This window comes from Macrobrachium rosenbergii, chromosome 2 (assembly GCF_040412425.1).
Source record: "Macrobrachium rosenbergii isolate ZJJX-2024 chromosome 2, ASM4041242v1, whole genome shotgun sequence".
In the NCBI taxonomy this organism is placed as follows: domain Eukaryota; kingdom Metazoa; phylum Arthropoda; class Malacostraca; order Decapoda; family Palaemonidae; genus Macrobrachium; species Macrobrachium rosenbergii.
In genome coordinates this window covers 70,515,326-70,532,454 of record NC_089742.1, presented here as the reverse complement: position 1 = coordinate 70,532,454, position 17,129 = coordinate 70,515,326, and the positions used below count along the sequence as shown (strand labels likewise).

General features: G+C 38.5%; 1 protein-coding gene and 1 long non-coding RNA gene across 3 annotated transcripts in view; one reads left to right on the top strand and one right to left on the bottom strand.

Moving 5' to 3' along the window:
* Window positions 1-5,601, top strand: part of Etl1 (SWI/SNF-related, matrix-associated actin-dependent regulator of chromatin, subfamily a, containing DEAD/H box 1) — a 171,544-nt gene extending 165,943 nt beyond the window's left edge. For both annotated transcript variants that reach the window (XM_067120410.1, XM_067120419.1), the window contains 2 exons: window positions 3,122-3,228; window positions 3,372-5,601. In XM_067120410.1, coding sequence (XP_066976511.1) covers window positions 3,122-3,228; window positions 3,372-3,550 — 286 coding nt within the window. In that variant the 3' untranslated portion in view covers window positions 3,551-5,601. The remainder of the gene's footprint in view (window positions 1-3,121; window positions 3,229-3,371) is intronic.
* The window catches only part of LOC136848154 (uncharacterized), a 55,279-nt gene continuing 39,246 nt past the window's right edge, over window positions 1,097-17,129 (bottom strand). The window contains exons 2-4 of the long non-coding RNA XR_010855955.1: window positions 7,149-7,241; window positions 6,533-6,710; window positions 1,097-2,140 (exon numbers count right to left, since the gene is read on the bottom strand). This is a non-coding gene — a long non-coding RNA (uncharacterized lncRNA). The remainder of the gene's footprint in view (window positions 2,141-6,532; window positions 6,711-7,148; window positions 7,242-17,129) is intronic.

Below are 17,129 nucleotides of genomic sequence, written 5' to 3'. Positions count from 1 at the left end.
TTCTGATTTTGTGAGATTTAGGCTGTTAAACCAAGCAGTGGTGCATTTTTTGGCTATTTGGCATTTATGACAGTGAAAAGAGGGAGTTGAAGTGGTAGGCTGGCAAGGTAAAGAGAGTCAGAAAATAAAGATTAAAGATGAAATACAAGGATCTGATTGTGGAATTGGGAGAAAACCCACACAGTTGCACTCTTACTTCATAGTTACAGAGGTTGGACAGAGACTAGAGAAAGGAAGCAATAATGGAGATAGAGTAAAAAGTAGGTGCTGCTATAGGCTGAAGAGATGCTGCAAACACCCTTTAGTAATGCCTACAGTGCCTACAGTATGTGCGGTGCACTGACTGCACCATTCCCTACAGGAAACTCAAAATAAGTCCTGATGGAGTTCAATCCCAGCAATTTGGAAAGGGATGGATGAGAGCAAAAGGGCTGAAAAGGTACAAACCACTGGAAGCATTACTTGGGAGCCATACAGGGCAGGAAAAGAGCACAGCAAGGCAGCAAAAGCCTGAGAGTCAAACAAAAAGCCCTTACTAGGAGAAACTCCAAGGGAAATTGGATGTTCCTCCCACACAGACCTGATTTTGAGACGAGAGGCTCTGTCAGAGAAGTTCTGGAGACCATTAAAACACTTGGAACGGGAGATAAACAGGAACACACTTGAAGGGTGAACAACAGGGAGAAGGTATCAAGCAACAGCCAAAAATTCTTGGAACTGCAAAAGCTAACCAGTGAACGAACATGAAAAGTTCCATGACTTTTAGTTAATTCTTTCTAAAGGAAGCCTGGAAAGAGGGTTGGTTAGCTTTTGCAGTTCCAAGAATTTTTGGCTGTTGCTTGATACCTTCTCCCTGTTGTTCACCCTTCAAGTCTGTGTTCCTGTTTATCTCCCTTTCCAAGTGTTTTAATGGTCTCCAGAACTTCTCTGACAGAGCCTCTCGTCTCAAAATCAGGTCTGTGTGGGAGGAACATCCAATTTCCCTTGGAGTTTCTCCTAGTAAGGGCTTTTTGTTTGACTCTCAGGCTTTTGCTGCCTTGCTGTGCTCTTTTCCTGCCCTGTATGGCTCTCAAGTAATGTTTCCAGTGGTTTGTACCTTTTCAGCCCTTTTGCTCTCATCCATCCCTTTCCAAATTGCTGGGATTGAACTCCATCAGGACTTATTTTGAGTTTCCTGTAGGGAATAGTGCAGTCAGTGCACCGCACATACTGTAGGCACTGTAGGCATTACTAAAGGGTGTTTGCAGCATCTCTTCAGCCTATAGCAGCACCTACTTTTTACTCTATCTCCATTATTGCTTCCTTTCTCTAGTCTCTGTCCAACCTCTGTAACTATGAAGAAAGAGTGCAACTGTGTGGGTTTTCTCCCAATTCCACAATCAGAGCCTTGTACAGTATTTCATCTTTATTTTCTGGCTCTCTTTACCTTGCCAACCTACCACTTCAACTCCCTCTTTTCACTGTCATAAATGCCAAATAGCCAAAAAATGCACCATTGCTTGGTTTAACAGCCTAAATCTCAAAATCAGGTAAATCAGTCTGTTTTGTGTCAACTTCAACAAATTCATAGTTGTGCACAGCCCAGGATCATCTCTCTTGATTGCACGAGTGCCCATTTCTTTTTCTGCTGCCTATAGTTTTATCAAGGGGTCGGCTTTCCTTGAAGTAGTCCTTTGGCCTTACAGGTTTCTTTCAATTGCTTGTGGTACATTGTCTGTGGATGATTCTTGTGGAGTCTAGTCAATGCAGCAGGTCATGTGCAACAAGTCTGTGGATTATAGTCATTCATTCTCCTCCTCATCCCATAAGTACACATGGAGGTTTGTCTTTTATGAGGGATCTGTTTTTATGCTTCATGTTTTTGGCATGTTACTGCAATCCATTACTTGTGGAAGCTATGTGGGTTTTTGAGGTAGCTTTTTCCACTGCCCATTATAACACAAGAAGTGGACCTCTTGCATCTGGGTCGTCTGTCCTCTTCAGAGGCTCTTTCGCTTCGTCTTCACTTTCGTAGATGGTGGTTGGTGCACACAGGATTGAGATGCACTAATTGGCAGGTAGTGGGTTGTTAGCTAGGTATGCACAGGGGTACATTCTTTCTTCCAACTCTGCAGGATGGTGTGGCTGGGTCCATTTAACACTGAAAGTGGAAAATTAGTGACTAATGGGTATGTATAAAAACTGGTTCTATGTACAAACATTTTGTCAGAATCTTCAACATTTTGTGTTTTGCCAGTCATTAGATTTTTATGAAGTTATATTTTACAGGAAATATTATCAAATGCATTTAAGAACAAATCTCTTTTGCCATCTCTGTGAGAATTAAGAATGTTAACTTAGTTGTCTAGTTAAACCATTTATTAATAATAATATGATCAAGGCTTCACCTCCATTTATTAAATAATATAATATGAGTGACGAAGACATTTTCAACTAGACTTGTTCCATATTGAAAAGCATGTTTGTTTTTTAGCTCTAACCATACCATTATTAAAATCACACTCATCATTGTTTCCATAAAAACATGCTAGTAACTTATCATATTTCTGCAGAATCATCTAACCCTTCCCATGATGGTTGTAACAGTACCTTGTCACAGCTTCAGATAGCAGTTGTAAAAATGATCGGAACAAAACTATATGGGTTTCTCCACCCTAGTGTGAAATGTTTTAATATCCCTTGAGTCAAAATACAAATATTGTACAAGTGTCTTGGGATAGCAGTTAATGGGAGAGTACACCTGAAAAATTGTAACCCTGTCTCATCATTAGTTAATAAAGGGAGAGATGTGATTGAAACAAATGAGGATTTAAAATTATGTAGTTTCTTTCAGGAAAAAAAAAAAAAAATTAGCTTATGATTTTCTACTGATTGTGATTTTGTTACAGTATATGTTGAACTTGGTTCTTCTCTCTATCATGTTAGGCCTTTTGGCATGAGTTGTTCAGTAGAGATTGATCATTATTCCAAATATTGATAGCTGTCAGGGGATAGAAGCTGAAATTTTTATATACTGTTTAGATTGGTAATGCATTGACTGTGGTTGCCAGTACCCAAAATTAGTTATTAACTATTTATGTGGTAGAGATGATTCTTTACTAAAGCAGAAAAAACTTTTCAGGCCTGTTGAAGTTATTAGGCTTGTGAGTAAAGGCAGTATAGAAGAAGGCATGCTGCAAATTGCTCAAGATAAATTGCAGTTAGAAAAGGATGTTACGGGTCATGGAGGTAAGAGTTCTCTAGTATTATGCTTTTTCCTCTTAGTATCTATTCCTAGTAGTTATTCTTTTATTTGCTTGCTTAATGCCTTTATACCAGTATTACCACCTTCCACTTCTCTTATTTATTATATATATCTTATTTTTTTCCAGAGGAGCAGCAGAAGAAAGGAGATCTGGTATCTCTCTTGAAAGCTGCATTAGGTTTAGGAAAGGTTGAAGCTTCTGGTAGCACAAAGAATGCAGATGGTGAACACAATCAGTCTGGAGACAGTGCAAAGGAACGGGTAGAGTGTAGTGAACAGGACTTGTCAGAGGGTGAAGGGGAGTGAAGTGCCTTAATTTTTTCATTTATTATTTTTTTTTTTAATTGATCATGAATGTTAAATGTATGTATGGTATGTCTTCAGCATTGATGTTAGTTATGTACATCACTTCAGGTCCTCAACACTTACAGATTGTATAGGGATTGTAAATTATTTTCTCCTCAGTATGTACCGACTGCTTTGTTTATACCATAGGAATTTATTGATTTCTTAAAGAATTATAAATTTGCCTTTAGATGTTAAGACTAAAGTTGGCTGGATTATTGTTACACCTTCAGTTGCTAAACTGGGATAGTGGTGCTACTATTTTGTTATATCTTTTGAGGCAGGAAGAGGAAACAAATCAACTATGGTGTATGTAATTCATTTCATTCACTTATCAAAAACATCAGAAAGTATGATTGTTATGTACAAGCAATATATTTTTCACTAAAAACCATTGTTTTATTAAGTGTGACACTTACTGTTTAATGGTTTTGTGTTATTTTTGATAATGTGTTTTAAAGCTTGATGCACTTTGGAATTGTTCAGTGGTGGGTTTCACCTGGAATTAATCTTGGGACTGTGTTCATCAAATCACTTCATTTAGTTACAGTAGCATGCTCAGCAAATTTCAAGTTAGGCTTCTCAGTATTTTCAAACACTTTTTTACCAGTGATTCACAACACTTATCCTTAACACTGAATTGTGTTAGTTTCACAAACTAGCACAGAAGTATACAGTATAGGCATATGGTCTTCCATTAGTAAGTACTGTTTTTATTTGTAACATCTGTGTAATAAAAGTATTAGGTACAGTATGTGAGATGTTACTACCGACAAAATTTCATAATTTTAAGCATATTGAAAATTTGGTGTTTTGGAAAATGTTTAACAAAATTATGCTAAAAATATATTACATTAATAACATTGGGATGTGTGCACTTTTCGGTACATTAGCAACTGTAGGATAGATGCTCAAAGTATGGTAATTCGCTAGTGTGCCAGTCTTTTAAATCTAAAGTTGAGTCTTTTTCACTAGATTGTTTTCAACCTGAGGCATATTTAAGTTTTTAATATTGTATGTTGATATTTGTAAATACGAAGTATTTTTTAACAAAAAACAGCCAAAAAAATATAAAGTACCTGTACTCAAATGCTGTTTTCACTGCATAAATCAAGTGATTAGTATTACATAACCTTTACTTGGAAAGGACATAGAGCGCAATGCATGGGATTTTTATTTACAATCTTAATACTAATGTCATCATTACTTTATTAAGTTGCATTCAGATCTAAGATTTTCATTCTAGAATTCTTCCATTTATTTTTATGTTGCATTGCTTACCAAGTTTCATTCAGATCTAAGATTGTTATTCTATAATTTTCATTTATTTTTATGTTGCATGGAAATTGGTTTCTTTAGGTTGAACTTTAACTGTAGTACAGGTACTGAAGAATTAAGATAAGCTTAATTAGGGGAGTTTACTAGCCTATTTTGAAATGCTTTTTTTAAAAATTTTTGGTTTTCTTTATTTTGTCTGGTTAATCTTGCAGTCATTGAAAAAAGAAAAGAGGTGATTTGTTACATAGACTTGAGGTAATGTACATAACTTAAGATATGAAGTACAAATCATTTTCATGTGATATATTTATTTATTGGTCAGGAACAAGAAGAGTAAAATCTCATTGTTTCAGTCATTTTCATAGAAATGTGAAGATTCATGTATGCAGCATTGTACTTTCTTTTTACTTGAAAAAAATTATGTTTTGAGTATGTACAAAGCCATTTGAAATGTGACAGTGGCATTGTCTTTGAAGGAAAGTTAGAAAATGCTTGGCAAAGTGTAAGCAAAATTTTTTCAATGCTAAAAACAGTAAATATATTTCACTGTAGCCAGTTTCAGGCCAGGAAGTTTTCATTGGTTTGTTTTTCATCTAGATATATAGCGTAACCATTTAAACCAAATACACATTTTTTTTTAGTATATGTACTCATAAAATGTGTACTCTCACTTGTATCAGTATGTGTGATGTAAACCAATGAAATTCTATTTTTAATAAAATAAGTAATACCCAGTCATAGTGTATCTATATGTAGGTTACCTGCTTGAAAATGGTCACATTTTTCTATCTTAATTTGAATAGTGTCAAAATGTGACAGAATCCATTCAAATCATCTTGTTCATAACATGCTAAATTTTTTATCAATTTGTATTTTTCCTAACTAACAAACCTGAGATCTTTACGTATGGGGAAAAGCTCTCATGCGCAGCTGGATTCAGTTAAAAATAGAACAAGGTTTGGTGGCATGAGTGTATCAGCCAATGGGGAGAGAGAGTAGGTGGAGCCTGACCTCTTCTCCCTTTCCCATATCCCATGACTCGCCAGTTATTTTCCAGCCAAATTAACTGTAAGGGGTGGCTTGACGTGGGCCATTTACGTAAAGACCTCAGGTTTGTTGGTCATGAAAAATACCATAGTTCCGACATGACATACAAACTATCGGTCCTTTACATTAGGAATTACTTACGGTGCAGCTGGAAATGGACTTTGAACTTTCAAACACGGTGGTTAGGCAGTTAACTATCAAATGGGAGGCTGGAGTCCCACCTGCCTGGATGTAAACATTCCAATTTGCTTTCAGCTGTCATTTGGTGCAGACGTGTTTCTTCCTTCTCTGCAGACTTCCGTCGAGCAGTTTTTTCCCAGTGGGATCTTTCTCTTTTTTTCCTTGTATGGTTGCTCTGTGTGTTTGAAATGCAAGCTCACGAAAATAATAAACCTCGTAAGCCCGCTTTCCCCCATCGTATGTCCTGGGGTTGCCAGGAAGAAGTGCAGTAGCTTTAGATCTAATCTTGGTGTGGACCCGCATGCCCTTTGCTCCTCTTGCAGGGGGCTTGTATGTTCTAGAGACTACTTCTGGGTACTGCTCCTGGTAGGCTGAGCAGTGCACGAAAGATCACACCACAACACATCCACAATACTTACTTGTAACAAAATTACTTACCTTATACTGTATTATGTATGAGCACCTCATGGCATCCAGCAAAACTCAACGGAAACAGTCTACTGCTCCAAAGTCCGTTTTCCTAAAGCTGGCAATATTGCTCAGGATAAACAAGGATTTTGGAAATGTTCTGTGAAACTCACAGGAGTGATGGTCACATAGGAACTAACACTGACATCTGTTGGGAAACAAAGGAACTATCAAAATTGAACAGGAATTACAAATGATTTAAAAATCTTTTTTTTAAAGATACATTTCTAAATCTTTTTATAGAAATATCATGATGTTCTTAATATATGTTCCAAATATCCACTACTTGTGGGGAAATATAGTGAAACTTATTTTGGAATGAAACATGGAAACTAAACCTACATTAACCATCAATATTTTCCCCTAAGGTTCAATAACTAATATCTTAAAAGCTCTACCTTTAAATTAGATCATTATTTTTCAACAATTTTTACTTGCATATTAGCAACATCCTGCTAAAAATGGGAATACATAAGGAATACAATGAATGCTTTTAATGATATGCTCACCAAAATTTAAACTGTTACAAAATCTCGATGTTCATCTAATTAGATTGATGCTAACAAATTTGAACTATTGCACTCACTTGCCAAACACTACATCAACGGGTCTCATAAACCAGCACCGAGTAGCCACTAACACTTTCTTCTGAGGAGTAAAGATCATCCAATACAGTATCCTGAAACAAAAGAAGAAAAACCTTAATTTGTTGTGCTCTCCAGGTGTCCATTAAAGTGGGCATTTGCCATCATAACGCACCATTACTGTCTTATATATAAAAAAAATATTTGAGTTTAATTAAACAGAAATAGTACTTAATAATCAATATCAAAATACTGCACCAATTAACAAAATTTGATTGAACTAAGTTTACTGACTATAAAAACTAAGACTTTAGAGAATTAGCTTCCTGAAATAACCTTACTTTGAAGAAACATCAAATTTAAAATTTACTGCTGCCATATTGGCAAAAAATTTTAACCATTCCATTCATTCTTTAAGGACTTGACCATGGGTGAAATCTGACTGAAAACAGATATTTGTTGGAGAAACTGCCCACAAACAGTTAATACCCAATTTCCAAAGGACAACACATACCCCTAAACTACTTTCATACAGATAAATACCATCTGTGAGATGACGATAAATTTTCTTATAACCTACAATATTGTGTGTCATTAAACATATAACGTGGATTATCAGCTACATTAGCATCCTGAACTCCTTTCACTTCTCAGTTGATGTTACTTTATTAGCATCCTGACCTCCTTTCACTTCTCAGTTGATGTTACTTTATTAGCATCCTGAACGCCTTTCACTTCTCAGTTGACGTTACTTTATTAGCATCCTGAACTCCTTTCACTTCTCAGTTGATGTTACTTTATTTGTTTACAAGAACACATTTGAAATTTTGTCACATTTAAATAACTCAGGCATTTATTATGGAATAAATTTAATTTTTTACGAAATGACTAGAATTTATGGCTAAAAGTTGATAAACTAATAATGCAGTGATGTATTCAAAATCTTGTAACAGCATTACTGTCGATGACCACAACGCACCATTCTTCTTCTTTAAATACAAAATTTTACTCAGCAGACTTTAACCTCCGATGTTAGGGTCATAGTTAGCCATAATCATACATGATGAATGGCATGCATCCATCATGGATGATCCATCTTGCCACTGTCTCACTGCGTTGAGGTCATGACCATCGAAACAGTAGGGGACGTCAATACCAGGAAAGATGAAGCCTGCCTAGTACTGTCACGGAACCCTACACCGTGAGGTAAGCCCCTTCCTGTCTTCAAGAAAGGAACTCTTGAGATTAACATTGATATGGGCTGCCACACCCATCACAACGAAAACCTCTGGTTTCTTTACTTGAACAGCGAGAGAGGACATTAATTTTAGAAGTAGGAAGTAAAGTAAGAGGCGACTTATGCTCATAGAGCTCTTTCCATTGTCAGTAAATTTGATTTGGTTAGTCTTTTCAGCTATCCATGGCAACTAGCCCAAAGTATCTGAAAACCCCCTTGTTTTTTCACTCATTAACCATACAAATAAAAACAGCACACTAAAATTTCGACTCTTACAAAATCTAGATGTGCATCTGTAATTTAATTAATGCTAACAAATTTGAACTGTTGCACTCACTTCCCAAATGCTGCTTCAACAACCAGTCTCAAACCAGCAATGCACAGCCACTAACACTACATACAATAAAATATTGTATGTGCACAAACACTTCACCGACACCCACCAAAAACCTGTTGCCTCAAGTTTAGTTCAATTCCAGGATTTGCCGCAGAAAACTAATTACTAAGATAATCAGTTTTGACTATCTGCAAACTATTTAGCCTCGAGAGTTTAATAAACTTTTTGACTATCTGCAAACCATTTAGCCTCGAAGAGCTGAAATAAATTGTTTTTTCTTTTATAAGGGAACTCAATAATAATTGGCACTTCAACAAACCTTCAAGCCATGTAAAAATCCACAAAACATCACCCCCATATTTGTTTCATCTGAGTAGCAAAGATGATCTAATGCATTATCTTGACACAAAAGAAAAATCTTAATTTGTTCTCTCTCCAAGTGTCCATTAAAGCAGGCTTTTGCCATTGCAACAAATCATTACTGTCTCTGAATTGGGAGAATATTTGAGCTTTATTTTAATCAAACAGAAATAATACCTAAGCATTTTAACAATTCTTTATCAGTTAACAAAACTTACTTGAACTAAGTTTACTGACTATGAAAATATTAACACTTTAGAGAACTAGCTTCCTGAAATATTGTGGCAGAATTTAAAAAACACAAAAACAATACACAACACAGGTACACAGAACATATAACCACATACAATACTCACTCTGATCCTCGGTTGCTGGGAGATGGATGAACGTGTCCACGGTCGCCAACACAGTAGACAAAATTACACAAACAAAACCGAAAAACAGACTTTCAACCCAAAAAAACGAGCAAAAAGGAAGAGACACATGCACAGACAACAATGACATCCAACGGAAAATACACGACTCATGAAACACACAATAATCCACCATCAATGTCCGCCTTGCACAGAACTCAGCTCAAGACTCACTCAAAACTGAAAAAAAACTCCCTCGACATTTGCACAGACAGACAGCACCGTAAACAAACTAACGACCTCATCCCTCTTCCAACAACCGAAGCACACACTAACGACAATTACACACTCTCTCTCTCTCTCTCTCTCACAAAACGTTGGGAAATGCTAAATACAAACAAATTTATTCATCCCTCTATAATATACCTTATTTTGAAGAAATATATCCAATTTATAATTTACTGCTGCCATAATGGCATAAATATTAAACCCATGGATTCATTCTAGCAGGTCCTTTACCATGAGTGAAATCTGAATGAAAACAAATATTTGCTGGAGAAACTTCCACGGTACATTCTAATTCACCATCTTAACCCTTTTCTCTCTCAGATTCACAGGTAAATCTTTTCACTAAACCACTCTCAATTCTCATCCATTAAACATATAATCTGATTATCAGTTACATTAGCATCTAACTCCATTCCAAAATTGATCTTTCAATTCTTTTTACAAGAAAACATTTGAAATATGAAATTTTCATGATAAAATGTTTTCAATTATACTTAACGTATTTATATAGCTGTCATTTTCAATCATTCATCTATCACTCCTACAAAACTCCTCTACACTTCTTAATTCGTAAAGGAATTTCCCAAGCGTTCACGTCAACTAAGTTTTTGCCCAACTGCCCAGGTGAGGGGAGGAGGAGGGTTTGATTATGTAATACCGGGTAAGTAGGATTGAAACGTTATTTTATCATCATTTCACTTTTTTCACTTATCACACAACTTACCATTCTCATTTCTTTAAATAGCTGATTTGGCACCTTGAGGTTTTCTACCACTACTCTATCATAAAATTCTTGGAATTATCTACTTGCAAACATGTTAGACATTGGTTTTACCTTTAAAGGTATTTCAACTCATTGGTTACACCCCATGTAGTCTTTGGACCTTATTCTGGTACATGACCATCTAGAGGATATACCAGGGAAGTAAAGTCGGACACAATAAAAAAACAGTACTTTCCGTAAGAGAACCAACACTTCATACGGACCCTCAAATTTTTGCCCTTGATTTACATTCAACAGTACAACGAACAACAAAACAGGGCCCACCTTGTAACTTTCAGAACCTCTCAAACCTTCTTCCAAAGATTAAAACTGGAAGATACTAACACATCATCACTATCTTTCCAGGCAACCTTCAAAAAAACATTTACATCCCAACTATAACCCTTTCCAAGGTCAAAATGTTAGTTAAGCTGGACTCCTTTTCACCTCTCCCCCAACACCGTGTCAGCCAATAAAGGGGCCACAGCGCTCTGCACCCAATCACGAAAACAGTTTGCACGTCCATCCAAAAATGCGATTGTCAAACACTGACTTTGCACATCTGGCCAAAAGGTGGACTTAACTTTTTCCTTCACAGATAAGTTTCTGCAAACTTACATCAAAGTCGAAACCTTCTAATCTCGGCGCTTTACCAATTAAGAATACTCATCTAACGAGTCAGCACACTGCTCATGAGAATCGGCAACATTTTTCAGGCTTCTCAAAAAGAAAGAAAGGGCATTCTTAGAGAGAGGCCTAGAAGGATTTTCTAACCGAGCACCAGAGGTGGTCATTGGGACCTCTGAATTTATTTTTCTCTCAACCCAGAACCTATCAGAGCACTCACAGGGCAGAGGCGACTTATCGGGTTCTTCGGACCACCAATTGGGAAAGGTCCTTAATTTCAAACTCTCTTGGCCAAAGGTCTACAAACGGGTATTCCTTCTTCAGCTAAGAAACCAAAGTAGACATACATACTGCCTTACTTAGCAAATTCTAACTCTTTTGTCAATCTACTTGTAGCTCTAACTTACACTCTCCTAACATAGCTTAGAGCTCAAAAAATTTTGCAGTCTTTTTCGTGACTTCACTAAACAAAGATGTTCACTACCATAAGGTTCAAACAAAACTAGAGAGGTTAACCATCTCAGCACTACGTCAAGATTCCACGCCACCTAAAAATTCTTCTGACATCTCTCTTAAACGTGCATTCTCTAAATGATTCCTAATATGTTCAGATTCTCAGGTCTTGACTCAAAGACATTTCAAATCCCCTAACATATTTTTAAAGTTTCCTCCCATACTAACATGGCTCTATACCCTTTAATGTATAGGTACAGCAAGCTTTTTTTTCTGTAGGAACAAGAAAATCTTATTCATCTGGGTTATAGATGTACTAAGAAGAAGACACATGCTCCTTCTCTTCAAACACAGGATTAAACTGTGTCCACGTTTAATTTACCTTTGCTGTTCACATGCATTCTTCTGGTAAACATTGTCGGAGGATTCTCTTCTTGACTTCTTAGCTTCCTTCAACCATCCTCATCGCATTCATCTTCAACGAAAAAGCCTCTCTTTCTGATCATTTTCTCCTGACAGTCTTAAGGCAGCCAGATGAAGAATTACAAGTTTTGTGGAACATTTAAAATTAATTCGTACCATTTTCATTCAGTAAATACTCCACTGGCCTATTTCAGAAGAACGGAAATCTGACAGTAATTTTAAATATTTCAGAACCACTACCAACAACGGCCAGAATTCTTTTTCCAGAGTCATCTAATTCGCTTCCTTGGCTTGAGAACTTCGGCATTACTCATCACCTTTTCACGCAGGATCTTGCTTGGGGAAAGGCATATCAACCCATTTGTTCCGACCAGTCCATGAACATTGCATTCCACGTAAAAACCGCTTTGTTTACTGGAACTACAGGTACTTTGTCCGGGTCCCAGTTTTTCCTCGGTTGCAAAGAGATCTATGAGCCGGACGTCCCCATATCTTCCAAAGCTCTCGCAAACTAGGGGATGTAAAGTCCACTCGTTGGATTAGGACCTGGTTCTTTCTGCTGAGAAGGTCCGCTGCTCACTCATTTTTCTCCCCTTGAATGAATCGATGTTCTAGTCTGGTCAAAATCCTCACCCAAACAAAAAAGCTCCCTCAAGGTCTCGAAAAGGGACCAGCAGTGAGTGCCCCTGTTTCAAATGTATGCCAGAGCGGTCGTGTTGTCCGCCTGGACCAAGACGCATTTGCCTTCAACCACTTCTTTTTTGAAAGGCTTAACATTTAAGTGAACATCTTTTAGTTCCTTTTCTTGATTGATATGCCAGTTTAATCGCATTTTCTTTGCCACTCAACCCTTGAAACTTCTTTTGTAAAGGCGCTTTGATCGCTCCCCAGCCCTTGTCCAAGGTGTCGAAAAAAGAGTTAGGTCTGGGTTCAGTCAGAAGCTGAAGAGGAAGTCTTTTATAAACAAACTCAATTCTGACCTCCATCAACGGAGGCACTCCTTTATCTTTTTCCGGGGAAATGGCGAATTGTGAAGGAGTCCGGGAACTGTTTCCTGGGCCACTTCTCTTTGCATATGGTAAAACTCCAGTGGTCCAGGTTTGCCAAGTTTTATTTTACAAACTTCTCCACTGAACCTTTCCCTAACAGGCTCATCCATTTGAAGCAGAACAAATCTTCCTTCTGCAGAAAGTCAATCTTCTGTCAGGCATGAACAGTTCCTTGGTTGGATCAAAAAGCCAGAACCACAAAGTCTGAAGGAGTCCAGACTCATTCCCAAACTAGACAATCTGCTGACTGGGAGTAAGGCAAGACTTCTTATGCCTTGATAATGAGGCCTAGAGACTTCTGTTAATTGAAGAGTAATTTGATAGGTCCTCCATTCATCTCTCCACACAAAGACAGCTTTGAGCAGCCAATCGTCTTTACATGGAAACTCGAATTCACCTTCCAGGTGAAGATGTCTGGCTACTGACAACAGGATCCTTTGAAAACTTGCGGGGCTGTCGACTAGTCCCAAGCTTCAGGAACAGAACTGATAAACCTGTCCTCTCAAGAAGCTCCCTCACACCTCAGGAACTTCCTTGAAGCTGGTGACTATCTGATATACGTGAAACTCTTAAGCGTCTTGGAGGTTATCGAAACCATCCAATCCCCTGATGACTCAAGCCCCGCCAAGACCACAACATTCTCCTCAAGTTGTCTCCATGTTAGACTTACATTTTGTCTTCCTTGAACGAAGACATTCAATCGCACTTTCACGTCCAGGACGGGTCTCCATCCTTTGATGCTTTCGTAATCCACAGGAACAGACGATTGTAAGAAACCTGGAGAAAGAGGGGCATGAAGCAGTTCTATCTTCCTTCTCCAGCATGGCTCCTCGGATCTCCATGTTCAAAACCCCATCATTACTCACACATTTGCTGGAGTTGTGTGATACGCCTGTAAAGAAACTGGAGCCAACCATTAAAGGAGGTTTGGAAAGGCTAAGGGGATGGCAATATCCTTCTTTCAAAAACTGGACGTCAAGGGTCTGCCGAGATCTGTTGCCACTCTTGCCAGAACCTTTGCAGTCTGGCTTCAAACAGCTGAATGGAGGAAAAAGTTTCATTTCTTCCTCTGGGGCCGTCGAGGTTCAAGGCATTCATATTTGACGGACCACCATCCTCTTTTCAAAAACTCACATCCCAATAAAAACATTTATCATTTTAGAGGGTCACAAAAATTATACTGTCCATCACTACAGAAAATGGGGACGAAACACCTCTTCCAAAGCTGCTAGCACTCTAAATTTCCAATCTTTCTTACTTCCCTGACAAAAGATCCTGGGTTGTATTCCTTCAATTTCTAACCATTCTGGGAAATTGCAGCAACATTCAGTTTAAAAAAACAGATGAGCCTTGTTTAAACTAAAACAATCAATCTTACTGGCTTGAAAAACACCTTTTGCTAGGAAGTCTTTCCACCAAAAGTTGCCTCTTTTGACAACCCCTCACGTAAATAAAGAGGCCAGTTCATCCTGGAGGATCAACCAGATGCCCCTTCCATCAATCCACTACTCCTACCACATCATCCAAGAGCTCGGAAGGAAGATTAAAATCTTAATCAACACCTCCTGGCTGAACACCGCAATCGCCCAGTCCAGGAAGCTCACAATTTCAAGAGTCCGAAATACGCTCTTGAAAACTTGATCCAGTTCGGAGGACGTAGCAAAAGAAGACCTTCGCAGAATTAAGTGCGGTCCCCTATCTGGCATCCAAATGAGACTGGAGAAGTCCCACACCTGAAGGCAGCCACACCCAGGGAAAACATTTCCTCAGTCTCATTGTAACTCCGGTTTCCAGAAGGAAAACAGGAGGGGGCTCAACTTCCACGTTGACCTTCCAATTTCCACTACTATCCGGCCAAAAATCCAACATCCATGTTTCTTACAAAGGCCTTTCATTCATCCTCACTGGACGGACTCCACAAGTTTGCTCTTAAAGTCCTAAGAAGAAACAGAAGCCTTGTCCCATTTGTACTGGGACCCAGGAGACAGCCATCCCTAAAGCTTCCAAAACAAATCAGGGAAGTTCTCACAAAGAACTTCAAGAGCTTCTTTATAACCCTGAAGAGAGTTGTCGGAGACTTCTCCAACCTTTCCTTACATCTTTTTTCTCCCTCTAAGCCCAAAGAGGAGTTGGCACTTCAGAAATTGGGGATAAGTCCAGCTGGACAACATCTTCATCCAAGTCTCCTTGAACTGAGACTTGAGTTACACGAACAGGGGGCTGACAAGGCTACCCAGTGACATATTCTTGCTGTGTCACCTCAAAAGTTTTGAGCCTGTTCCTCTTAGGCTTAACAAAACTTTCGCAGTTGATACAGCAACTAGTGGCTTTCACCTTGCGGAGCTCAACATCTCCCACACAACGACATAGGCCTCAATGAAGGCAAAACCCAGTCAAATATTCTCCTAAGCGGCAGACATAGTTCTCTTAGGCCATACTTATCAAAACCTTTCAGGCGCCAAAGGAGGCACATCGGCACAGCCATACTCATTATAACTTTCGCAAGGGGTACCTCCTCACATAGAACCTTTCTCACTTTTTTCACTTTGGGCGCCACTGGCATCAAAGGATACCCCAAAGAAGAGACTCCGCCTTCCAGATCATCTTGTAAAATCTTCTTCAAACGGGCATTCAATTCCGTATCAATCACAAGCTGTTGAGGTTCATTGAATGCTGGAGCAGGCGCCACAGGAACAGGAGTCACTTCTTTCCTCTTTTCGCTGGCGCCAAACCAGTTTCCTTTCCTTATCCTTCAGATGTAATCTTCTGATAGGGAGGATCCTTTCGATAACGAATGAGACGAATTCCCTCATCATTTCTCACTTCTCCGGTTCTTTCCACATCAGCTACAGGAGGGGGAATTTCCTCCAGAAGAGCCCTCTTCTTAGGAATCTTCAATGGAGAAAGCAGACGAGACCTCTTCAACAGCCCCTTCTCCAAAAAGTCGCAAAAAACAACCTCTCAGGCATTTCTTCCAACTGATTCCACTTGACACTTTTTATCCATCCTCCTCATCCTGTCTTCCAAATTTCTCTCTTCTGCCTCTTTCATCTCCTTTCATTTCTTCTTTTGCAACAGGACATTCCCCATCTCCCTCAAGTGCAGGTCCTCATTCTCACTCTCAGCCTCCTATTAGCCTTCTTGCCATGCTTAACTCTCCCTGGAACCTCACCAGCCTGACATTCCCTCCAGTCACACCTAGCCACTAGCGTCAATGGGCCAGAAGCTACCTCCTCCACAGCACTTACACAAGGTACAACTTTCGCATTATCACAACACAGATACACAGTCATATAACTAATACAATTCACCCTGAAATTGTCCCTGGGAGATGCATGGAAGACATAAACAACACAGTAGACAAAACTGACACAAACCAAAAGGATTGGGAGAAACAGTGCAAAAGGAAGGTAGGTAGACAACAATGACAGGAACAACAGGGGATAATGACTCAGGGACATACATTTCCACCAAAAACCTCTTGACTACTCTCTCTGACCTCAAAAAAAACCTAGAAGAGGCCAGACCTACATCGTAAACAATCTTTTCTAGCTTCTTCAACAATTGAACACACAAAGCACTCCAGTCAGACAAAGTTAGAAGTTCACACGTTACAAGTCAAATCAACAAACATTTTTGCCCCTCATAAAACCTTATTTTGAAGAAATATGCGGATATAAACTAAGCATAAATATTAATCATTCCATTCAGCCTTTGCTGCAAAGGGGATACCATAGAACCAGAATCAGACATAATAGTCTAACTAATTTAACTCTCAAGCACTCAACTAGCGCTGGAGCAAAAAACAACAAACCGAGTACTTCACCAAAAAGGAACCAAAATTAATTTTGACCAATTACATACAGGTAAGCAGCAGAACCTTAAACCTACTCTATTCTGTGTCACGGCAAAAACTAAAAGCTGATTATCGGTTACATTAGCAGGGCCTGAGGGATCACCTTTTTAACGATCTCGAAATTTGATCTTTCACCAAATTCAGCTTTAACTACCGGTAAGTTGTACATTTGAAATCATGTCTCATTTAAGTAACTCAGGCATTTACTATGGAATGAATTTAATTATTTTTACGAAA